The sequence below is a fragment of the Desmodus rotundus genome, chromosome 2 (assembly GCF_022682495.2).
Source record: "Desmodus rotundus isolate HL8 chromosome 2, HLdesRot8A.1, whole genome shotgun sequence".
NCBI lineage: Eukaryota > Metazoa > Chordata > Mammalia > Chiroptera > Phyllostomidae > Desmodus > Desmodus rotundus.
Window position 1 is genome coordinate 11,072,085 of NC_071388.1, and position 24,713 is coordinate 11,096,797.

Sequence of the window (24,713 nt, forward strand, 5' to 3'; positions counted from 1 at the left end):
GGGCCTGACCGCACCGCGCCTGCGCGGGCTGAAGCCCTTGGCCCTACTAGTCCAGACCCGGGCGCGCGTAAGGAGTGTGCATACGCGGGGCGGGGCCTTTTCAAGGACGGCTTGCGAGCATCGCGCCTGCGCGGGCTAAGGGCGGTGGCTCTGGCTCTTGGTTGGAGCCGTCAGCCCCTCCACACTGGCGGCGTGGACGCAGAACTCGGCGGAGGAACGCAGCTGGGTAGGTTTCAGGCGACTGAGGTAGGTTTCCCACGGGCACCTCGGGCCGCTGGACCGCGCCTCGGCAGGACGTGCCAGGTGAGAGGTCTTAGCTCGGCCTGTGCGTCAGCGGGCGAGCTGAGGCCTGGGTCGCCTTCCGAGACCCCCGGTGCCTTTCCCGCTTCAGTGCTTCTCGCAGTGGCGGCAGATATTGAGCTCGGCGCCCCGCCCCTTCTAGGGCCCCGCCCACCAACCACGCCCCTCTCCACAGGTCACGCCCACTTCAGCGACACGCCCACTTTCTTTCACCCCAAGCCCCCATGTCAGCCTCCACCCGCTCTGAGCCGCTATCTAGCTTTTCTCTTACTTCTCCCTCTGTGGCATCTACCCCAGTCCCGGGTGTCCCGCCTCGTCCCGTCCCGCCCTTCACTAACCCCACCTTTCACCCATCCCTACATTGGCTGCCTGCCCGTCACGATCCTGGGGCCACTCAGCCTACAGTGCACAGAGACTGCGTTCCTTTGCGGGCCTGGCCATCACTTGGCCCCCACCCTCCGCATTGGCCCTCACCCCCATCCTTGGCCCTCCACATCCATCAACCAGTCTCGCCCCGCCCTGGACCCACCCACCCAGCTCCATCTACCTCTCCCCGCCCCACCAGCCTGGTCACCTCCAGGCCCTGTCTCCTACCTTAACCCGACCCCGCCCACGCCCCGCCTCAATCCATCAACCCCACCCTGCCCACGCCCCGCCTCCATCGGCCCGGCCCGCCTGGGCCCCGCCTGGGCCCCGCCTGCGCCCCGCCCGCCCCATCTACTGGGCGCTGACCCACCCTGGTCCCAATGCAGGGTTTTCCAATGGAAGTGCAGCGTATGTAAATCAGCATTTGTAATGACCAATGTCACAAAAATAATTACTAGGTCTTGACTGATGAGTGAAACACGCATTTGAAACAATTAAATTGAAAAAAGCACATTCATCTCAGAGCTTAATATGGATTACACTGTCACTGGGAAAAAAAAGAATTGAGAAGGAAAAGCCTCTGGAAGATGCAGACCTTGGTTCCTGTTAGTGGAAACACTTTAAAGCCCTAGGTAGGGAAGTTTAATTGGAATTAAAGCTAACACTGTTCCAAGAAAAACTTTTGACAGCGATATGTTTTAAATCAACCCAGGGGTCTGACAGAAACTAACAGTCTTTGGCCAATGACTAGGGTTAACACCCGACAGACTAGTGAAGAAAACACACTTCCTGAAAGTCAAATCTTCAATGCTTTCAACTTTTTTTGTAAAGAATTGCATTTATAAATTTTATTTCTCTTCCATTCTTTACCCATACCTGTTATAGCTGCAGTTGGTAGAGTACCTTTTCATGAACCTTAGAAGAGAAGTAACCTTAATTAGGCATTATGCAATGTAACAAAGCAATTTCTCATTCTCTCTCTTTTAAAGGAGAAATGGAGAGAAAAATGAAACATTAGAAGTGGCAGCTATGCGGCAGAGCCTAAGAGAACTATGGCAACATCAGGCGACTGCCCCGGAAGCGAATCTCAGGTAATTTCAGTTTTGGTCCGTCGGAACCTGTACTTGAAGACTATGACCATTCCAGAGAGCTGAGGTCCGAGTGATAGAGCGGTAGGTCCAGAGTGATTCCTTGGACTAATGAAGGTGGCCACCCACCAGGGGATACTTAACTACAGGAAATGCACCCTGACCAGTGTGGCTCAGTTGGTTGGGGTGATGTCCCCTGAAGTGGAAGGCCTGTCGAGGGTTTGGTTCCTGCTCAGGACACATGCCTGGGTTGCAGTTTGGGTCCCCTGTCAGCGTGTGTTGGAGGGGTGTGTTCAGATCAGTGTTTCTCTCCCTCTCTTTCTCCCTCCCTTCCCTTCTCTCTCAGAATAAAATAAATTGAAAAAATTTAAATAAGGAAATGCAATGTTTGTAAGGGTTACAGATGACATTCTACATTAGGCATTGTAAACATTTCCCAGGAATCTTGGGTTCCATTTTTGGTATCTGTGCTGGTGAAGCTAGCATGTTTTCTTAGTTGTTTAATAAAGTCTCAGGCATAATGTGTTAAAAACAGGTTGGATGCATTGGAAAGGATTTGTGTATTCATACTGCTTTTTTGCCTGGGACACACATACTGTTTCATTTAAATTAACAGTAAAAAAGTGACCTTATATTTCAAGAAAATGTTGATTGTGTAAAAATTAAAAATCAAATGAAAATCTAATGAGTGTTTTAAAAAATTAAACAATTTTATGTCTGTGATGTCAATTTTAACATTTTTTCCCCTTTTATTCTAATGATCTAATTTCATTAGAATTTTTATATATAGAAATTTTATTTAAAGTTGGGTCATTTTATTACTCTGTTTCTTAAAATTAACCATGAAATGTTCTAATTCCATGGATGTCTCATTTTTCTTTTGAGAAATACAAAATATATTGGAACATTTACACAATAATTTTTCAAACATCAAGTACATATTATACAGAGGAGAAAATTTGTTAACATTTTATCATGTTTGCTTCAGAATATATACACACAGTATATAAAACAAAACTACAAGTAAAGTTTGTTACCCAACCCCAGGTCCAATCTTCCTTTGTCTCCAGAGGCAAACACTACTATGAATTGTGAATTGATTTTTGTGCTTCTGCATCATTTTTTATACTTTTTATAACTTATCTAGGCAACTTTAGAATTTACCTGAATGGCAACATGTTCTGTGTGTCATCTGCACCTTGCCTTTTCCACTAATGCTATTTTGGGGGATTTGTCCTTAATGAGTATTTATAGCTAGTTCAATTTGAAGGATGCTCCTGTCGTGTGTTCCTTATAAGAACATATCACATTCATAGATGGGTACATAGGTCTGTGTATACTAGGTGTGCAGCATGTTTTATTTATTTCCCTCTTGTTGGACACTTTCATTTTTCCAGTTTTTTTCTATTTCAAAAAGTGCTGCAGTGAACATCCTTCTAGAAGTCTCCTTGTGCACACACGTGCTCTAGGGTTTACACCCAAGCAATTAGTTGCAGGGTGGAAGGGATTGCAGGTTTCTAGTGTTAGTAGATAACGATCAGGTGTTCTGCCAAGAGGCTTTACTAGTTCACAGGTCTGCCAGCGTCCGCAGTGTTTGCTAATACTCGACAGCATCAGACTTTTGCGTTTCAGTCAGTCTGATGGGTTAGAAATGGTATCTTGTTATTTCAATTTTCTGATTACTTGTAAATCATGATTTGACTCCTTATTGAGATGTTATTGTCATTTAAGTTAGTATTGAAATTTATTTCAATAATATTTGCGTTCATCCTAATAGTAGCGCCCTCCGTTACAGAGGAGGTACCCGATATCCACAATTTGTGTTTTATCTCTTTTCCCCTTGATTAGTCTTTTTAGGATTTATCAGTTTTATCTTTTCAAAGAACCGGTTTATCTTTGTTGACTTTCTCTTTATCTATTCATTGATTTCTGCTTTCTCTCCCCTTTACTCTGTTATATTTGAGTTTAATTTTTGCTTTTTATGTCATCTTGAGATGGAAACTAGGCACTGGTTTTAAACCTTTCTTCTTTAATATGTCTTAAAGCTATAATTTTTAATCTCTGCTATAGCTGCCTCTTACACATTTAAATAGGTTGTATTTCCATTATCGTTCAGTTAAAATACTTTCTTATATACCAATGGAAATGAAAAACTTTCTGGGCTATTTAGAAATGTATTGTTTTATTTCCAAACACTTGGGAAGTTTTACTTATCTCTTTGTTACTTAATTTTAGTTTGATTGTATTTGGTCAGAAAAAATACTTTGTAAGTTTCCATTTTTTGAAATTTATTCAGGTCTGCTTTATGGCCTAGTCATAATGGACTCTTGGCTAATGTTCCAAACGCACTTGCAAAGAACACATATTCTGCGGTTGTTGGCTGTGGTGCTCTACAGATGTCATTAAGGACAGATGGGTTATTAGTGTTGTTCAAATCTCTGTATCCTTTCTGACTTTTTGTTCACTTCTATCAGTTGCTAAGAGAGATGAGCTTTAAAAATCTCTGCTATGATTGTAGATTTGTCTGTGTGTTTGTTTATTTACCTTTGGGTCTATTACTTTTCGCTTTATGTATTTTGCATCTGTTATTTGGTGCATATATTTGGGTTAGTATTTCTAGATTAGTTGGTCCTTTTATTTTTATGAAATCTGTCTCGTTTTACCTGCTAATACTTCTTGCCTGTATCTCCTTTGTCTTAAATCGATATTGCTGTACCACCTTTCTCATGGTTAGCGCTTCCGTGGTACACATACAAATACATACCTATATTTTTAACCTGTCTAATTCCTTATATTTAAAGTGTTTCTCTTACAAGGTGCCTATGGCAGTATCTTTCTTTTTCTGTAGATAATTTCTGCTCTTTATTTGGAGTATTTAGTCCATTAACATTTAACGTAATGATTGATTCTACCATCTTGCTATTTGTTTTCTTTGTGTTGCATTTTTCTTTGTCCCAGTCTCCATTCTTGCCTTCTTGTGGATTAATAAAATATTTTCTGTTATTCTCTGTTATCTCTTCTGTTGGCTTTTTAGCTGTATCTTTTTAAAATTATTTTAGTGCTTACCCAAGAAATTGTACTGTGAATCCTTAACCTATTCCAGTCTCTTTTTGGACTATTTCACAATGTAACAAGCCTCCAAATCAGTTCCCTTTACCAGCCCACCTTTTTTTGTGCTGTTCTTTGATATATGTTATAATTCGCACAATAAATTACTATTGTTTCTTTACACTCCCTAAAGTCTTTCAAATAGAGTGGAAGAAATAGCCTGTTTTCCCACATAGTTACTTTTTCTGGGGTCTTTACACCTATCATCCTGGGAAAAATGAAGACAGTGATAATACCTGTTGCTGCTGAGGATCAGGTAGAGGATAAAGCTTGCACTGCTGGTGAAGTGAAAGGCAACAACCTTTGGAAGCGACAAATATTGGAGTGAAAACTGCTTATTTTTTGGCCCTGGCAGCCCCATAAAAACAGAATGTCATCACATGAGGACAAATGCGCACAGATGTGTGTGACAGCGTTGTTTATGGTGACAGGAAACTGGACACCAAGAGAAAGCCCATCAGTCGGGGATGACTGACGAGTCAGGCCGAATTTCCGCTGTGCAATGTTGTGTAGCTGTTGAAAATTGTAAGTTAGGGTTCTAACAGTTGGGCAGCTTTTTCCACAAGGTCTTGTGAGTAAAAAAGCAAAATCAAAAAAGGAGGGTCTGTGATGTCCTTTGCAGAAAGCTGTACCAGAAGAAAAACTAAACTGTGTGGGTGAGCGACACAAGCGTGGAGAAAGTACGGGAGGATCCACGCCAGGTGGTTAGTGAGCATTGGGGGTGGCAGTGAGAGGGGACGTGCTGGGGGGAGCAGGGACCTGGCCTGGAGGGCAGGCGTGGGAGAAAGTGACCCTGCTGCACACTGCTGTGACCGATGTTACTGTGGTAGGAAAACGTGCAAAGGATGCAAGGAGGCAATTAGCAAAATAAAAGAGGTGACTGATAAATATTAAAAACCATGTTCGTCCTCCCTGATAATCAAAGAGGAAGTAACAAACACAGGCAGTTTCTTCCTCTCGGATTAGCAGAGATTAAGGCGAAGAATGTCCATCCTTGATAAGGGTGCAGGAGAATCGGGCTTACTCCCCTGTGCTAAGTCCCGCTCTGCTGCCGCAGCCTCAGGAGCCAGCTTTCTGGAGGCCACGAGGTAGTGGCATCAAAACTCATGAATGTGTGCCCTGTCTTCGTGGTCATCAGTTTCACGCTCAGGCATTTATCCTGAGAGAAGAGGGAGAGGCAAAACGACTTACGTTAAAGAAAGTTCATCCTCTCAGAATTTACAGGAGTGAAAAAGTGAAAACAGTTTTAAGTGTTCAAAACTAGAAGACTGGATAAATAACTTTTAGTTCATAGAATACTGATATTAAAATAGAAGTGTACTTCATAATGAAGGAGAATATTCAGAATTTAATAAGTGGAACACATGTTACAAGGCAGAATTTTATGATCCTAAAAAATACCCTGTAGGCATGTGTTAAATGTACACTCTGGAAAAGGAGTCTGAAAGGATATGAATGTGTCGACTTACTATCTCTGACCTCCGAGGGAGATTACAGATGGTTTTAATTTTCCACTGTGAACTCTTGTGCTTTCACAAAATTTCAGGGGAATTATGTTTGTGTGTAGGAAAGTTTGTCAAAATGTGCGAGGTGGGACAGGGTTGCTGCAGTGTGAACTGGCATGGTGGTTGGAGGTTCTGCCACCTTCAGCAGCATCTTCCAGGCAGGCGGAAGTGGAGATGGGCAGCGCGCAGGCCCCTAAGGTGGAGGGCCCTCTTCTGGGCCCTGAGCAGCACATGTCAGTCACAGCCTTGTCCACTGAGGCCGCACACCTGGTGCAGACGTCACCAGCTCCTTCCTGGGCCTTCAGCGAGGCCCATCCAGCTTTGTCTCCGCCTCTGATGAGGTCCCCAGAGGGCAACATGCAGAGAGACGGGGAATTCTTTCTCCTGGGGCTGGGAATCACCTTCAGGAAGTGGCCATTAACATAAGCATCCTTTAAGGGTTCGTAGACACTAAAAGTGCTTCTTTCTTTGCTGTTCTCTTGAGGTTGCAAATCATTTTGTACTAGAGATAAGCAGTAAAGGTGGAGTGCAGGTGAGACCCCCTCAATTCTGCTGGTGAGGATGACCCAATTGTTTGTGTGATAAAAACTTGGTCACTTGAATCTTCAAGAAACCATCCTAATAACCTGGAGCCAGGAAGGGAGGAAGGGAGGGAGGGGAGAAAAATAGAAGCCCCATAATCATTTCCTTGTCTCCTCCTTGGCTTTGAGCAGGAGGGAGAAGAACCTGTGGGACACTGCGAAGAGCACCTCGCGGAGGGAGTGCAGCCCGAGGAGTTTGTGGCCATCGCAGACTACTCTGCCACCGATGAGACGCAGGTAGCTGTGGACACCGGGTCCATGTTTTGTGGATTCCAGCATGCACAGTGACAGAAGTAGGTGAAATGTTCCAGAAGTCATGCCAAAGTTGAAGCGTGGGAAGCCACGCAAGGCCTGTGAGGGCCCACCCGTCCCTTCCCAGCCTGGCAGCCTGGGGTCCCGAGCCTGAAGTGAAAGGTGCCTGGGGGGGGGGGGGGGAAGCCCCTGTTGCAGTTTCTGCTTGGCAACCTTGATTAAGAACCTACTCTCATTACTTAAAAATAAGGCTATAAAATAAAAATATGTAGTTGAAGGAGACTTTACTCTGTGTAACAGGAATTTTGTTGCCTAAGTCTTCAGTCTCTGAATAAGCTGTCACATAGCTGGGTTATGATGGAGAAGCTGTTGGGAGAGTTTGTTCTAAGCCATTAGTAAATGTTCACTCTCTTTAAAAAATACCAGTTAAGCCATGCTTTTCTTTCACGTAGATGTTCACGGAAGTCTCTAAATCCGGGTACCTCGTCACTTGGTATAATTACCCATGGACTTCTTCTTGAAATCACTGTGATTTGGGCCCCAGTGATAGGGGATTTATCAGAGCCACAGTTGAAATGATAACTACTCATTTTTCTGGAATTTTCACTTCTTTCCTCATGTTTCCAGCTCAGTTTTCTGAGAGGAGAGAAAATTCTCATCCTGAGACAAACTACCGCTGACTGGTGGTGGGGCGAGCGCGCCGGCTGCTGTGGGTACATACCGGCGAACCACCTGGGGAAGGACCTGGAGGAGTGCGACCCCGAGGACACGTGGCAGGACGAAGAGTACTTCGGCAGCTACGGGACCCTGGTACTGCTTTCAGATGCCCTGCTCGGCCGGCCGGTGGTGGCTTCTTCTCTCTGGTGTTAGGTTCTCACTTTTCAAAATAATGTCTGGGCTTCTCATTGCCTAGAGCAGGGCTTAGCAGGCCACACACTTAGGTTCGTGGCTCCTCGGCTCCGCTGTGGCAGCATGGAAGCAGCCCCCAAGGCATAACGGAGCGAGCTGCCGGGTTCCAAGAAGACTTCATCTCTGATACTGAAATTAGAATTTCATGTAATTTTTCTGTGTCATATTCTTCTTTTGATTTTTAAAAACCATTTAAAAATGTAAAAGCCATCTCTATCTTGCAGGCAACACAAAAGCAGGCCGTGGGCTGGATCGACCCATGGACTTGGTGTTAGCTGACCCCCAGTTTAGGGAGATTATCTGAGCAATGGGATTACGAACTTTGCTCGGTATTTTAAAAAGTGACAAATTTTACTTTAAAAATACAAAATACAAAAAAGTTATAAAGCAACAATAATAATATCTCTAAATAACTGGCTTATTAGTTTGGTTTTTTAAAATATGAAACCAGACCTATAATCCTATGGTCCAGACAACCTGTTTATATTTTAAAATTCGATAAAAACAGATATTTGCAGAATGAATGTTACAAACCTAAGATGGAGTGAAAGAAGCAAGACATCAAAGACTCGCTAGTGTTTGATTCAGTTACATGAAGTTAGAGATCTTGTGCATGAGGGGTGTACACAGCGGTGAAACTGAGGGAGATCGGGGACCTGGTTCCCCTGAGGACCAGGAGGGGGCCTGTGGGTAAGAGGGGTCTGTGATGGGCAAGGCCGGGTGGGAAGGTTTGGGGCGCAGTGTTCTGGTGCGGGTGCTCCCTAACTGTATTTGGTAAACTGTCCATTTTGCCAGATATGTTGTATTTCACAATTAGAACTGCTAAAGTAAGTGAGGAACTATTGGTGTGTGCGCAGCGGTGCGGGCCGTGTATGTGCTGGCGGTGGACCACGTGGCTGAGGTGTGCAGCGGGATGCACCGTCTGGGTCTGTGTGAGCGCAGTCTGGCCTGCGCACGACAAAATCGCCTGACGAGGCCTTGCTCACCAGGGGTCCCAGTCGTGAAAGGGCGCGTGACTGCACAGTTAGAGCTTTCAGTCTCTGTCTCCCTGCGTGTCCCCCCCCGCCCAGTGCTGCTGGGTCTTGCTGTTGCTTTCAGCAGCGGTGTTTACCCTTCTACCGGGTCTAAGGTGCGTGGGTTTTCGTTTTTTCACTTTCTAGAACAGGAGCATCCCACACATTGTTTTCACCTTGCTCTTCTCACGCAGCTGTGCTATTTTGAAGGTCTGTTCTTTACAACAGCTGCGGAGTATTGTGTTGCTTTTAAAAGGACTGTGTTGGTGGGCTGTGCTTGTGTAACGGCTCTTTGTCATGACGAGCACTTCTGTAATGACTGATGTCCTCCTCCACGAACCTGCCTGACTCGGGGGGTGTGTTTTTCACTTCGGTGGATCCTGCCCATTTGCTGATTGTACACGGACCAATGTGTGTGGGTGCTTACGTCACCACCACAGAGTGTCAAAGGGAAACAGATTTTCTGTCTCAGAGGTGAAGTACGACATCTCTTGATTTTGATTTCTATTTCAAAAAATGACAATGATCATCTTTTATATTTACTGGCCTCTTGTATTTCGTCCTTTTTGGGAAATCTTTCATACAGTTTTCCCATTTTTCTTTTACTTCTGTTGATTTAAATATTAAATAAGCAGTTTAGCCTGAAGTTATATGTATTACACTTATCACTTGCTACCTTTTTTTCCCCCAGAAACTTTTTATATAGTTTAATTTGTCTTTCTTTGTGCCTCCTGGGTTTTAAAGACCTTCTTCACAGCAAGATTGTAAATATAAATATATAAAAATCTTTCTTCTAGAACTTTTGTGATTCCATTTTTTTACAATGAAATAGTTACGTTGATCTAGAGCTCACTTATTGTAAAGAATAAGGTAAAATTCCGACTTGATTTCCCCACAAATATCCAGCTGTTCCCACATCAGTTACCGAACCTCCTTTCCTGCTGATGTAGAAATGCACATTTATCATACATCACAGTTCTGCGATCTGTTCTGGAATCTCTGTTCTGCGTCATTGATTTATTTCTCCCGCAGTTCCAGACACTTTCCATTATTGTAGCTTTTTAACTTTCGTGAGAGCGAGGCCTCGGGAAGCTCTTCTGTTTTTTCAGCATTTTCGTGGCTAGCGTTGGCTGTTTGTGTTTTAGAAACTAGTTTTATTATCATTTGTTGTATCCCCTTCTCCCCATGCCAAATTATTTGTCATTTTAATTGGTATTGCATGGAAAGTGTACATTAATTGAGGGAGAAGGAACATCTTTGTAATACCACGTTGCTTCTCTCCATTTCTTAAGTCTCGTTTCGTGTCTCTCAGAGTTTTACGGTTTTGATTTTGTAAAACCTGTTCCTAGCTATTTCCTTATGTGGTGTTGCTGTAAGTGGGTGGTGAGGTCTCTGTAAACGTCAGCGTGGCTGAGCTGTCCGGTGGTGTCGTGAAGTGTCTGCCTTACCGACTTTCTGCCCATGCCCGTCAGTTACCCAGGGAAGGGCGTTGAAGCCTCTGACCACCATCGCGCATTTGTCTGTTACGTGTTGCTTCCTGTTGGTCTTTGCTGTGTATTTGGGAGCTCTATTGTTAGATAAGAAGTATTTAGAATTATTAAGACCTTTTGCTGAGGTGATTCCTGTATTGTGAACGGACCCTCTTCGTCCCTGGCAACAGCCTTTGCCCTGAATGTGTTTTTTCCTGGTTTCCGTGCTGCCACCCACTCCCTCCCCCCTGGCATCAGCACACCCTCACGTCCTCGCGTCCACTTTCTAACGAGGTGACCGCTGCAGGCAGGAGAGCTGGGTCCGTGCTCCACTCCACCAGTCTCCCTGTGTCGGTCCCTTTGTTTTTCTGTCAATGGGCTTGTGAAGGCCCGTTCAGACTTCCCCTTTGTCAAGCAAATGAGGGACAGATTTATGTGAGAGAGTGACTTTTGGGCCCTAAGTGAGTGAGGAGGATTCTGGGGCCGAGCTCTGTGTGCTCCCCAGGATCTCTCCCGATGGCTTGTCCGTGCCTTGTCTTGGTGGACACTCGGCCACGTTGTGTCTGGTCAGGAGCGTGGCGGTTCCTTCCGCCTCAGGTGGGAACGGTGGTCGGGAGGGTGGTGTCTGCACTGCCTCCTAGTGGTCCACACCTGCTTCTCTGCTCACCTGGCTCTCTGGGAGGCTGCAGGGAGAAGCTGCAGGCATCTCACTGAGGCTGAGGGATTCTGGAAACTTCCCGTTCATTCCTTCACTGTCTGCTCTTTGTTTTATCTGTTGGCATATTTTGGCCTTTTGATTGTTCATGGTTTTAGGTGTGGGGTCGAGCGGCTTCACTCAGGCCCCCACCCTCCACCTTAAACCATAGCTTGGTGTAGCTCTAATTATAGACATTGACTCGTACTGTGCTTTTCCTGTAGAAACTTCATTTGGAGATGCTGACAGACCAGCCACGGACAACTAAATACCACCATGTGATCCTGCAGAACAGAGAGTCCCTCAAAGACAAAGTGATCCTGGACGTGGGCTGTGGGACCGGGATTATCAGCCTCTTCTGTGCGCATTACGCGCAGCCCAAAGCGGTGAGTAGGAGGTGGCCGTCCTTTTAGTAGCTTCCAGTGGAGTCTCAAGAGTCTCGATGACGTGTCCTTTGTTTACGAGGCACCATGACAGCGGGCAGTGTGTCCTCCCAGGCTGTTTGTCAGAGGTCGTGACTTTGGTTAATGAGCCACAGACAGCACAGAGTGGGACAGGACAGATAGAAAATGTCCCCGCAAGCTGCATGTGGTGGGTAGTTTTTGTGAAACATTTATTTCAGTTAATGTAGAAACACAGGCATCCGTGTGTACAGGGCACCATCCACGTCCCTGCCCTGGGTGGTGACTGCCTGGCAGGGACAGGACAGACCTCGCCCACTTTCTGGAAAGCACGGCTGGCTGTGCAGAGTTGTAGCCCCTTGGTGTCCCCCACACAGGCAGATGCAGTTCCTAGGTAACAGGTGCGGCTGCAGTGCAGGGAGCACCTGAGTTTGGTCCCGTTGGAGCCATGATGTAGTGCTCAGGACCCTCCACTGAGGACCTGGGTTGGAAATCATGTGAGGAGCCACTGGTATCCCGAAAGTTGGACTGCCCTCAGATGAGTGCGGAGAACCCCCTTCCTCAGTAGGGGGTTGTTGCGTGAATGGGAGCTGGGCCCTGGCCTTACCCAGGAGGCCTCGGGGCGGGCAGCCCGTGTGCGTGCAGAGGCTTCTGTCCACCGGCAGCCCCATGTCTGTTTTAGGCGGAAGGTTGGACTTAGGATTAGATGCAGCTCCCTTCCCAGGGCTCCGTCTGGTACAGGCAGCCCGCTGGCCCTGCCGCCGTCAGCACACTGCCTGCCTTCTGTCCCTGCCATTTGCCATTTTCTCTGATGCCGGTTCTGACGTGGCCGAGGCTATGACAGACTGCTGTGCAGCTCCGGGGCCTGCACTAATGGTGCTTCTGCCGCACGCAGGTGTACGCGGTGGAGGCCAGCGAGATGGCCCAGCACACAGGGCAGCTGGTCATGCAGAATGGCTTCGCCGACATCATCACCGTGTTCCAGCAGAAGGTGGAGGACGTGGTGCTGCCGGAGAAGGTGGACGTGCTGGTGTCCGAGTGGATGGGGACCTGCCTGCTGGTAAGGGTGGGGCAGCGGCTGGGTTGGTATCTGGAATCTTCACAAATTATGATTCATTCTGACATTTTTTTCTAAGGTCAGATGTAATTGATTTTTTTGTATGAACATTGGCCCAGTGTCTTATTTTAACTGATAAAAAATGCTTTTATAAGAAATCTGGAACTCTTTCACGAGTGATTTACATGACCTGTTTTCTTTGGGAACCTGCGAATACCCAGCGCCTAATGTGCGAGGCTGAGTTTTGATGCAGGCAGAGCCTTTGTCTCTTTGCCCAGCCTGGGTCTCCCTCCTGCCAGCGGCCCCTTGCTTAGCGTCAGGGAGAGTCTGGCGCTCCCTGAGTCTCACAGCTGGGGGTGGACAGTTTTCTGGTTATATGCCACCCCACCCTGCCCAGTGTGCTTGTGGACTCTGAGCTTGGGGGCCAGTGAGAGGTGGGTGGGAGCTGGGCCTGCAGGCCCCCGTCTCCTCAGACCCCCTGCCCAGCCCTCTGGCCCAGGATCTAAGGCATTACAGTGAAACACCCCAGTCTGAAAGTTAGCATCTGTTAAAACCCGGAGAAGTACATCTGGGTGAACACGAGGGGAACACGGCTGATGTTTCCAACGAGGGATGTTTGAATGAGTGCTGCCCTGGCTTCTTACAGAGTACAGAGGTAGAGGGCAATGACAGCAAATGATGGTGGCCCCTGAGCCCTGTTGAAATTGTCTGAAGAGAAAATGAAATAGACTCAACATCCATGATATAATTTGGCTTATTAATAACCTCTGTGGATTCCTAAGATTATACACAGGGAAAAAACAGACTGACTACACCATTAATCCATAAGGTGGGCATTGGCCTTTGCCCCCCGAAACACCAGTGTTCATTCAGTGATGTTTATCAAGTTCCTTCTGGCCGTGGGGACCTGGGGATCCAGCCTGCGGTCGAGATGTGTATGCCCATTGCAGTCAGGGGAAGCCTGGCTGCCAAGGGTCCAGCTCTGCTCCTGGAGATGGGCAATGTGAGGGAAGGGGAGAGAGGAGGAGAAGAAGGGGAGAAGGAGGAGGGGGAGGGGGAGCAGCATCAGGCAGGGACAGTGGCCTGGATTCAGTGTCCCTGTGATCCAGTGGGTGGGGGAAGAAGCTGGGTTTTGGTTCTTTGTGCTCCCAGGACTTTGTCATGTGTTAGGCAACCAGCGGCTGAGCCGTCCAGGACTTCGTAGGTGTAGAGTAGAGCTCAGGCCAAGCGTGGGAGCCCCACTGGGACCGCAGGGCAGTGATGCCTTCAGGGTCTGGGGTGGCACGATGGGGGAGGGCCTCGGCTGGGGGCTGGGGGCAGCAGGGAAGGGGCCAGAGAAGGGAGCTGAAGGGGAAGACTAGGGGAGAGGCACTGGGGAGGGCTGGCAGGCCCCCACTAGGGGGGTGGAAGGGAGCAGTGTCTGGTGGGTTCTCTGTCCCCTGGAAGGACATCTGGGCTCCATCCTTGGGTGGTGCTGCTGGTAGGTTGGCTGTCTTTCAGGCAGAGGAGGCTGGGTGGAGTCCCCGGCCTTGCTGGTGGGGGTTGTAGGCCGAGGGAAGGATTGGCTGGTGCAGTCCAGCAGGGAATTTGTGGGGTTGGCAGCTCCATTCCATGCACAGGTGCAGGCGTGGATTCCAGGGAGGGGGTGTGGATTGTAGGTAGGGTGTGGATTTTGGGGGGGGTGTGGGTATGAGGGTAGGGGGCTTGGACTCTGACAGCACAGGGGTGAGGAAAAAATGAGTGGCACCAAATTCAGGACAAGGACCTTGGAGCAGGTGGTGAGTCCTGGGAGGCCTGGCTGCTGTGTGCAGGTGCCTGGGACATCCTGTCAGAGGGCTCGCTGCAGGGTCTTGACCTGGCCCAGAGTTGGTGAGACTGGATACAGAGAGGGTGTGAGTTTGGAAGCTGCCACATCTTCACCCGCTTGGGTTGTCCCCATGTCCCCTGCAGAACCCAGTTTTTCTACAGCCGTGCTTCGTGCCCTCCCAGCATCCTCTTCAGGTTTCCCTGCCTGTTCTCAGAGCTCCTCAGACTTCAGGCCCCCAGTCTCTCCCACACACCTTCCCACCTTGTTGCTGACATACGGTAACGAGATAGAGAGATCGTGGGACAGGACAGAAAGTACAGAAACAACCCAATACACACGTGTTTAGTTTATAATGAGGGGAGGCGTCCAGTCACTGAGGCAAGGATCTGTAATTGTCCAAAGATGCTGAAACAATCGATTATTTGCAGAAAATGGTTAGGTCCTTCTTCATGCCGTATGCTAAAATAAAATCCAGATAGGTTCTAGAGTTAAGTAATTAAGAAAAACCAAAACAATTGGTATAAATTTATCTGATGCTAGGATGGGAAGGTCTTTCTAAGAACAAAGCCCGTAAAGAAACTATACAATAAAATATTTGACCAAAGACGTACCCTTTATACGAAACCAACCTGCAGAATAGTAAAGGTCAAGTGAAACTAGAGAATCGCAGCACTTTTGACAGAGGGCTGATATCCCTACTTCATAAAGAATTCCGATGGGGCAATGAGAAAAGCATGGTTTCAATGACTCCGGGACAGTGGCAAGGGGTGTGAACAGGCCCAAGACCAGACACGTGAATGCTGGTTAACGTCACTAATAATCAAAGAAGGGACTTAAATATTTTCGAGTTTCCACTTTGGCTGAGACGCCCTCTACTACCTGTTGACACCCAGTGGTGGTACTGAGGTTTTGGGGAAAGTGTTGTACGTACTGCTGGGCAGCGTAGATTGGTGCAGGCTTTTGAAGGAAAACAGGGCAGAATGTGTCAAGAAGCATTAAAAATAAATAAGTGAAATCATCCTAAGGAAATTACCAGATTTTTACACAAATTTATGCTAAAAATGTAAATGGCAATCCCATTTAAAAGGGCAGAAATTGGAAAAAGCACTACAAATAACTGTGACCGTCCGTGCAAGAGACTGCTCTGTGGCTTTAGAAAGATTCATTATAAGCTTAGAGACAAGTTGGTGGCGGTTGGTTTTAAAAAAAACACACACACAAAAAATAATCGCAGTATGATTCCCATTTTGTTTTTAAAACACATGTAGCAATGACCTAGCTTCAGTGGCAGGTGAGCTGGAGCGAGCATGTCCCACCCTGTCTCTCCCCTGAGTGTGGCTGCTGACCCAGGACAGGGTGCAGGGAGAGGCCGCTTGAGAACTTTGAAAAATATATTTCTGAGTCGGTAGTTTGGGAAAGACCAGAATTTGAAGTACCACTGGCCTGGTCTTGAGTTTGTCATTTTTGCCTTCTCTGGTTCTGTCTCAGCATACATAACTTCAGAAATTGAGAGAAAAAGGACTGTTGACCTTAAAAATAAGTCAGTTATTTTACCAGCAAAAATTGATTTATTCAGGAACAGCAAGGCATTGAAATTTAGGACAAACAAGCAAACTATAGCGAAGCCATGGGCAAGTCCAGCAGCGGAGAGGAACATTGTTTTATGGAGAAAAAGGAGGAAGTTGGGAGGGATTGGATTTACTGTGTGATAATTTAAGAATAAAATTAAAAATTACACATACATAATTTTCACATTTGTGCATGTGTGTGTTTGAAGAAAAATTCTTGAAGATAAACTTCTGAGTGGTAGGTCCCTTACTGGGTGCCGGGTTTAGTCCTAAGTTTTATTTTTATCTGTGCTTTTCTGAGTTTTCTGAAGTTTCCCATACCGAACATGTATTACTTTTACCATGAACCCTTCCCAGGGTTAAGGAAAACAAAAGCCTCTGTGGCTTCTCATCCGCTGCGAGATGAAGGGTCCCTGGCCTCAGCCTCGCTCCCTGGCACACCCTCTGGTTCAGACAGTAAGCCGTGTTCTCGGGTGCAGGCGACACGTGCCGCCTGTGTCTGGGGGCTTTCTGAGGGACACGAGGTGGCATCTGGCTGCCCTTGTGACCGAAGCACCGCGTGAACCTCCGTGGCAGTCCTGCTTTGACCGGTCCTGTTTTTAAGCAGCGATTTCAATCAGCCTAAGGGGTTGTGAATATTCTGAGAACCCCAGTTGATTTCATTTGCAGTTAAAGCCCTGCAACACTCAGGGGCTTTTAAAAATGTAGTAGTAACTACCTAGTGAGTGGGGTAGGGTGAGAGCGAAGGTTTATCCCCACCTTTAGCCATGCCTCAGTTCTGAATCCAACGAGAAGTGATGTGACTTAAACCCCAGCTGTGATAGGAGGTGACCGTTAATATGTGGGTAGAAGATAAAGTCTCCAAGGCCCATTGGGTGGGCAGCACTTGCCCTGGCTGGTAATACTCTTGCGGGTGAAACTCGTGAAGACAGATCCCAGACCGTCTAAATGCAGCGGGAGTCTGTGCAGCCTCTCAGTCACCCTGTCTCCCACGTGTCTCTCCCTCCTGTGCAGTTTGAGTTCATGATCGAGTCCATCCTGTACGCCCGGGACGCGTGGCTGAAGGAGGGCGGGGTCATCTGGCCAACCACGGCCGCGCTGCACCTCGTGCCCTGCAGCGCCGACAAGGACTACCGCAGCAAGGTTCTCTTCTGGGACAACGCCTATGAGTTCAACCTCAGCGCTCTCAAGTGAGTGTCCGTGGCTCGGGCATAACACAGGCACGGCTGGGCCTCCCGCAGAGTGAACTGCAGGCGTTTCTAAGACAGAACAGTGTGCTCTGATGTAGAACTTGCCATCAGTCTAAATTTGTATCACGTGCCTGAGAATTTCGCACATTGCCTGCCATGCCTTTGAATTGATAATAGCTGCGATGGGAATTGAAATGTGTTTTGCAATTTGAGTTCCCAAATATAATGGGCCCTTAAAGCGAAGCCTTTATAAATGTGTGGGCCATTGAATCATGGCACCCAGCCCAGATCCCAAAGGGAGTGAGGAGGGAAGGTCCTGACAGGGTGGTTCTGTAGTCCTTCTAGGAAAAAGTGGGCAGGGAGGGCTGGGCAGGTTAGGAAAAGAGCAGCGCTGCCAGGGACTGAGGTCTATGAGAGTCAGGTGCATTGAAGCAGTTCGGTCCTACGCCCAGAAAAGGCAAGTGAGCAGGACAGGCAGGAAGCTCCAATAGAACTGTAGTCTGGGAAAGGTGGGGCGCGAGGGCTGAAGCGGCAAATTACCCTGGGACGATCAGTTGGCCCCTTGGAGCAAGTTCTCTCTTCTCACACCACACATTAAAATTCAGTTCCGTGTGGATTCAAGAGTTTTGTGTTAGAATTTGTGGGGGCCTGTGTATCAGACCCTAGATGGAAAGAAAGTCAACAGAAACAAAGAAAGAAAGAGAGAAAGAGGTGCTGGACTTGGGTTTAAAAACCGACAGCATCTATGTGTCAGAAAACGGCAAAAATACAATTAAAAAGGCACTGACTACTCAGAGAATGTTACTGGCGGACACGTTTTAGAGTCAATTAGAAACAGATGAATATCCAAATAAAATTATAGTCAAGTCACAGGAATGGGCAAGTCATTCACAAAAAATTGTTAACCAGTGAGTACAGGGTGGGGCAAAAGTGGGTTTAAAGTTGTTCAAATGAAAAGTAATTAATAATACAAGAATAAACACTGTGTTTCTCACACTCACAACTGTAAACCTACATTTATCCCATCTTGTATTTGAAAAACATTGCAACGCTATTAGTAATTAAAACAAATAAAATGAATGCCATCTTTGCTCCACCAGACAGGTGAAGATTAAAGCAGCAGCCTGTGCTGCGTGAGCCACATGTATGATGGGAGAGGGATGGGCACCATCCGAACAGAGCTGTGGGTGCGGGGACCTTGCAGGCAGGCGTCCGGGGACCCACCTCCCCTTACTGTCAGAGCCTCCTGCTGTACAATACTTGTCACAGGGTCAGGGCGCGCTCGCGTGTGTGCACAATGCTGAAACGTGGTTAAATTGCCGTATATCCATCTGATGGGGTACTGTGCAGCTGTTTAAAAAACCTGAGTGATACTAGAGTTAAGAGCCAGTAAATGGTGTTAGAGTTAAAGATACAGTAAGACTGGTAGGACACAAACTGTCCAGAATGGCTTCTATTTCGTACAAATATATATATATATTTGTAGGAGAAAAGTGACTAAATGTATCAAAATGCTAAGGTAGGAATATGCTATACTTTCCAAATTCCTTATAAGTACATAATTACTTTTATCAGAAAAAAATTAAACTATACATATAGTGGTGCCTTATTAAAATATTTACTTTTATTTGCTACTTCCGAAGTTACTGCTGTGCTTAATTTTTGGCACATTTCTGTGGTAATCACTGATCACTTTCTGGCAGGCACAGGGCTCGGCCTTTGAAATGGAGTGTGAGGCAGCGGGTGACAGGCAGAGGGCCGTGCAGGAGGTGCGGCTCTGTCTTGTGAGAGTCAGGCCCAAGTGGCTCCCTTCGGTCCTACTGGTCCACCGCATTTATTACAGCGTAACCTAGGACAGAAGTATTTTTTCATTTGCTGTGATTATAGTAGGAGACCTGTGAAAGGTATTTTGTGATGACGAAATAGATTATAAACGTAGAGAAAACACACTACAGCCCTGTGTCTCCTCGGTGCTCGGTGAAGGCTGGCTTCCTGTGTGTTCAGGCCTCGTGAAGAGGACCAAAGGAAGGGCCCCGTTACTCGCACACTCGGGTCGCAGACGGTGGTTTAGAATTCCTGCTAACACACAGCATAGGAAAAACATGCCCTGTTGTCGCACGTGTGTGTGACAGAGCCTGAGATACTGGTGATGACTTTTAGTAATTCCTTTGACCTTTCCCCCAGATCTTTAGCAATTAAGGAGTTTTTTTCAAAGCCCAAGTATAACCACATTTTGAAACCAGAAGACTGTCTCTCTGAACCGTGCACTATATTACAGCTGGACATGAGGACGGTGCAGATCGCTGATCTGGAGGTGAGATCGGGTCATGGGTGCGCACATGCGTGGACCTTGTTCTACAAACAAACGAATTTGTATCTTTTTGCTATTGATTTTCCCCACAGTCTTTTTTCTTCTGATTTATTCTGATTTTCTTTTATATTTTTACACTATTATATTACTAGTTAACCTCTTTAACCTCTTCCATTATTTTTAGATTTATGTTTAATATCAGCACCTTGAGATTCAAATTATATCCAATTTCATGATGAAATTTTTTTAAAAAGATTTTGTTTATTTATTTTTAGAGAGAGGGAGAGAGAGGGAGAAAGAAAGGAAACATCAATCTGTTGCCTCACACAATCCCAACTGGGGACCTGGCCCACAACCCGGGCATGTACCCTGGCTGGGAATAGAACCTGTGACCTTTTGGTTGGCAGGTCGGTGCTCAATCCACTGAGCCACATCAGCCAGGGCCTTGGAGGAATGTGAATTAAAATTTTTTTCTAAGTTTTTTTAGCTACCCGTGGTGATAAAGTTCTTAGTTCTTTCTTTTACTTACCCTCTCTCGCACTCATGGGTCAGGACCGCCCCAGGCTAAGGGCGCACTCTGAGACGGGGAGCTGGAGAGACAGTGTCTGAGAACCCCCATCTGGAACTTTGATGGGCAAAACAGAGGGGAACTGAAGTTCCGAGGCTTTAGATTGTTTCAGCTACAGTTGTCAAACAAGACCCAGACTTGAACTTTCTATTTATGCAAAGAACTGAGAAGAGAAAGTATTCATGAATTTTGGGGCAGAAAATTAGGCAAATGAAACCCTTTCTGATTATCTGTTGCACTTGAATTCACAACGCAAGTTTTAATATTTTACTTTCCTTGGGAGGAAATTCTATATGGTCTTTGACGTGTTCAGCTAAACTAGCAAGTTTAGGTTTGTTTCTTAGTTACTGGAATAGGCGGTACAGGCCTTGGCTCAGTGCAGGGTTGTAGGTGTGTGGGTGTGGCCCGCGGAGGGAGCAGCTGCTGAGTCTCGCTCAGACAGCGCCTGAGGCAGCCTTGTGCCCCGTGCTTATGAACCCGTGTCTGTTCTCTTCTTTGGCTGGACAGACAATGAAAGGTGAACTGTGCTTTGATATCAAGAAAGCCGGCACTCTGCATGGATTCACGGCCTGGTTCAGTGTCCGCTTTCAGAACCTGGAGGAGGATGAGCCGCAGCTGGTGCTGAGCACAGGACCATTCCACCCGTGAGTGTTGGCTCCTCCCCACGGGTACACTAGTGGCTCTCCATGGAGTGGAAGGGTTTGCCTCCAAGTTATTGGCATGACAGAAAAGTACGACAGAGTCATGAATGTAAAGATCTGGTAATGTTGGAAGTTGACCTGAAATCTCTCTAAACCCAGCTGACCCCTGGACTGGGGAGCTGTGTTGTGGAGCCAGGTATGCAGATGGGTGGGCGCTGGGGCCCAGGCCTTGCACCCCCATTTGTCCCTGTACCTGGCTTCCTCAGGTTGCTCCTGGGCCCCCTGGATGAACAGACCCCGGGCTTAGGGAGAAACAGGCTTTGTCTTCTCAGTTGCCCTAAACGCTGCTAAAGCTTTTCGTAGTTAGCAGCGTCGTAGGGCTTTTCCTCAGACTTTTTTGCGGAGGCAAATGTTTCTTGAGACAGGTGTTCTGTGCAGCAGTGTTTCGTGGCTGCACACCCGTGCCCACACTGGGGGGCCGATGTTGTCTGTTTATGGTGCTGGGCACACGGCCCGTAGAAGTGCCGCCTTCATGTGGGGCTTTCAGGGCCCCTTTCAGTAACTGCCCTCCTGACACTCCCCTTGGGCAGGGGGGTCAGCCAGAAGGGAGCAGGGTGCCAGAGAGGGGTGCTGGCTGTGGCGTTTGGGCCTGAAGGAGCCTGGCCGTCACTCTGAGAGATAGTGAGGCTGAGGAGCTGCTCGCCCAGAGTGTCCTGTGGAGGTTGCGGGGCTGGGACTGCCGCCAGTCCTCCTTCCGGGGCCACCTCGAAGGTGTGAGCACTCACCTTAGGAACTGATGGTGAGCGGTGTGTGCTGGGCCGTCCTCCATCTGAGTGTCCGCAGGCGGTTGTCCGCACACAGGTGGTATCAGGGACGGGGTCAGGGAGGACATGGCACAGAGCCAAAGGACACCTGCTCAGTGAAGGGCCAGGGAGAGACTCCCATGGTGGCTGAGGGGAGGTGGCCCGAGAGTCAGGGGGTAGGGAGAGGCAGCTGGTGCCTCAGCTGGCCAGGACCGTGGGGCCACGCCAGGTGCTGGGGGAAGGCCATGTTGGGGCCACAGCTTACAGAACTTAGAGGGTTCAGAGTGTTACTGTTTTTCCCCAAACGTCACAGTGGTCTGGTATACATACAACCTAACTTTTACGGGATTAATGTGTTTTGGACCCAGTTTCATCAGTGTATATTTCTCCTTAGCTGCAGAAACTAGAACCATTGGCTTAGAGAAGGAGCTGGGTGACTTGGGGTGGACTCTGCTGTGCCAGGAGGCAGAGGCTGGGTTGATCCTTTGAGGGCCCGGGGGAGAGAGACCACATGGGGACCCTGTATCTGGCCATGTGCCCCTGAGCACCCCAGTGTTCCCTGGGCCACCAGGGTGAGCCACCCTTGCCCCTTCTGGAATCTGAGCAGTATCCAGTAGCCGTGTCCTCGCTGGGCTGTTTGCCCCACTGTCCCTGAGAAGTCGGGCTCAGGGTGGGCGCTCCAGTAATGCCACCCCCATGTCTTGCAGCACCACCCACTGGAAGCAGGTGCTGTTTATGATGGACGAGCCCGTCCCCGTCTACATAGGGGATGTCCTCACAGGCTCGGTTGTGCTGCAGAGAAACCCAGTGTGGAGGAGGCACATGTCCGTCGCTCTGAGCTGGTCTGTCACTTCCGGACAAGACCCCACGTCGCAGAGAGTAAGATATTTAGCTGTTGAGTTGTGTGCAGTGGGGCTGGTCTGGGGGATGGTGTGTGGTGATCACAGTGGCGGATGCTCTTCCCGTCCTGGCCTGCCACCATGGCCACATCTTGCCTGCATCCTTTTTCTAATCCTCACAAAGGGAAGTGGACACAGTTATTTCCAGAACAGGAAGTGGAGGTGCAGGAAGGTAAACGGTTTGTTCTGGGACACAGCTAGTCAGTGAGAGGAGACCCAGACCAGGCTGGGGGCCACCCCTCCCATGCCCAGGAGCCCTGGGCAGAGAGAAGGGGCAGAGGGCTGAGTTATCAAGAAGGCATGCACACGCCCTGTGCCCACAGGCGGTGGGTGTGCAGCCCTGCAGTGTGAGGGGCATGTTCTGACTGGGCGGTGGGTTAAGGACTGAAGAGCCCTCGTTCCCACAAGTGAAACAGTGCAGCCAGTGGGGGCCTTAGGCCCAGAAGCCACTGGGAAATGGATTCTCTTAATGTAGGAGGGAAAAGAAAATCACCAAATGGTTTTCTGTTACTTCTTTTAAAGATTTTATTGATTTACTTTTAGAGAAAGGGGAAGGGAGGGAGAAAGAGAGGGAGAGAAACATCAGTGTGTGGTTGCCTCTTGCGTGCCACCTACTGGGGACCTGGCCCACAACCCAGGCATGTGCCCTGACTGGGAATCGAACTGGCGACCCTTTGGTTCACAGGCTGGAACTCAGTCCACTGAGCCACACCAGCCAGGGTAGTTTTCCATTATTTTTGATACCTGTTTGTGCTTTGCTTTACGGTAATTTTGTAAGTTTGTCATTTAAAAAAATTCTGCACCTGAATGCCATTCTCTCGTCCAATGTTTAATTATTAGTAGGAAAAACTATGTGTTAATCTAACGTCAGTGGTTTATTATTTGCTTCATTTGTTTCCTTGTCTTGCTTAGGTTGGAGAAAAAGTCTTTCCGATCTGGAGATGACAGCTGAAGTGCCGCTCGGGAAGCAGGGCGAGCTGTTGGAGGAATGCACTTGAGCGAAGGAAGTCACGCCCGGATGTGACTGCTCGTTCTTGTGACAGCCTGTGAACGCTTGCTCTGCCTGGCAGGTGGCAACGTCCTTCCCTGTGTGCTCCGCAGACCAACACTCTTGGGCTGCCCTTGCCACTGTCGCTGCCCGTGTCTGTCCTCTAGAAGTAGGCTGTGTTTCCAGGTGTCCACCAGTGGTGTCCACAGTGCCGACCTCTGGGTGTTCCTAAGCTAGGTCTAGTTCTACGCTCATAGGACACGTGCGTCAACCTTGTACTCCTGTGAAAGTGACTGTCCGTGCATCATGTGTTAATGGTGTCCTACTGCCCTCGGTTCGTCCCCTCGGTGTGCAGAATGTGGGGCTGCACAGCCGTGCAGGACCTGGAGGTGGCAGTGCATGCGCTGGGGTCTGCATGAGATAGTACAGTTGTAGGGATGTCTTCCAGGTAAACTGTGTTGGCACATAGTACATCTCAATAAATATTTTTAAACGAATGTTCGTGCAGACCTACTTCTCTGCCCGCACGTTATTTGCGTAAGCACGGGATCACACTGCGTGCACTGCTTTGTCACCCTTCTCATCCAGGGTCGTGAGGAAGCTTCCATGCCAGTAGGTACACGTCCACATTTGTGTGTGTGTGTGTGATTTTGATTTTTAGTTAACTTTTTACTGAAATATAAAATCCATACTCCAAACTGCACAAGTTGTGTGCAGATGGATGAAATTTCACAGCGTGGACACACGTGTAACCGGTACAGCGGGCAAAACGCTTCCACACACCTGAGGCCCCCAAGGGCCCCTTCCGCTCCGCATCACCCCCAGCCCCAGGGTCACGCCTGAGTTCTAGAACTACAGATAACTTTTGCCCGGTTTTGGACATGTTATAGGTGGACTTACCAGTGCGTTTTGTTATAGGCTGAATGTGTTCTCCTAAAATTCATGTTAAATCCTAATCCCCAGTGTGATGTTATTTGGGGGCGGGGCCTTTGGGAGGTGACTGGGTCATGAGGGTTATTGTCCATCATGATGGGATTAGTGCCTTCCTGAAGGAGACCCCAGAGAGTGCGGGGCCCTTTCGCCATGTGAGGACGCCGTGAGAAGGCAGGTGGTCGTCTATGAGCCAGGAAGCAGGCCATCACCGGACCCCGAACAGGCTGGTTTCTTGGTGTTGGACTTCAGTCTCCAGAGCTGT

General features: G+C 48.0%; 1 protein-coding gene across 1 annotated transcript; it reads left to right on the top strand.

Annotated features, from left to right (window-relative positions):
* Positions 1–73: 73 nt before the first annotated feature.
* PRMT2 (protein arginine methyltransferase 2) lies at positions 74–24,015 on the top strand. Its single transcript, XM_024562588.4, has 11 exons — positions 74–226; positions 1,656–1,757; positions 7,081–7,185; positions 7,828–8,010; positions 11,510–11,671; positions 12,582–12,746; positions 17,133–17,308; positions 19,493–19,622; positions 20,695–20,831; positions 22,339–22,510; positions 23,443–24,015. Exons 2-11 carry the CDS (start codon positions 1,719–1,721, stop codon positions 23,473–23,475), a joined length of 1,302 nt encoding a protein of 433 aa, XP_024418356.1. The 5' UTR covers positions 74–226; positions 1,656–1,718; the 3' UTR covers positions 23,476–24,015.
* The last annotated feature ends 698 nt before the right edge of the window (positions 24,016–24,713 follow it).

Excerpts from the sequence above, each read along its gene's own strand:
- PRMT2 (XM_024562588.4), top strand. The coding sequence starts at position 1,719 with ATGGCAACATCAGGCGACTGCCCCGGAAGCGAATCTCAG. Across the intron at positions 8,011-11,509 it reads TCGGCAGCTACGGGACCCTG|AAACTTCATTTGGAGATGCT; the intron begins GTACTGCTTTCA and ends CTTTTCCTGTAG. Across the intron at positions 19,623-20,694 it reads TGCAGATCGCTGATCTGGAG|ACAATGAAAGGTGAACTGTG; the intron begins GTGAGATCGGGT and ends TTGGCTGGACAG.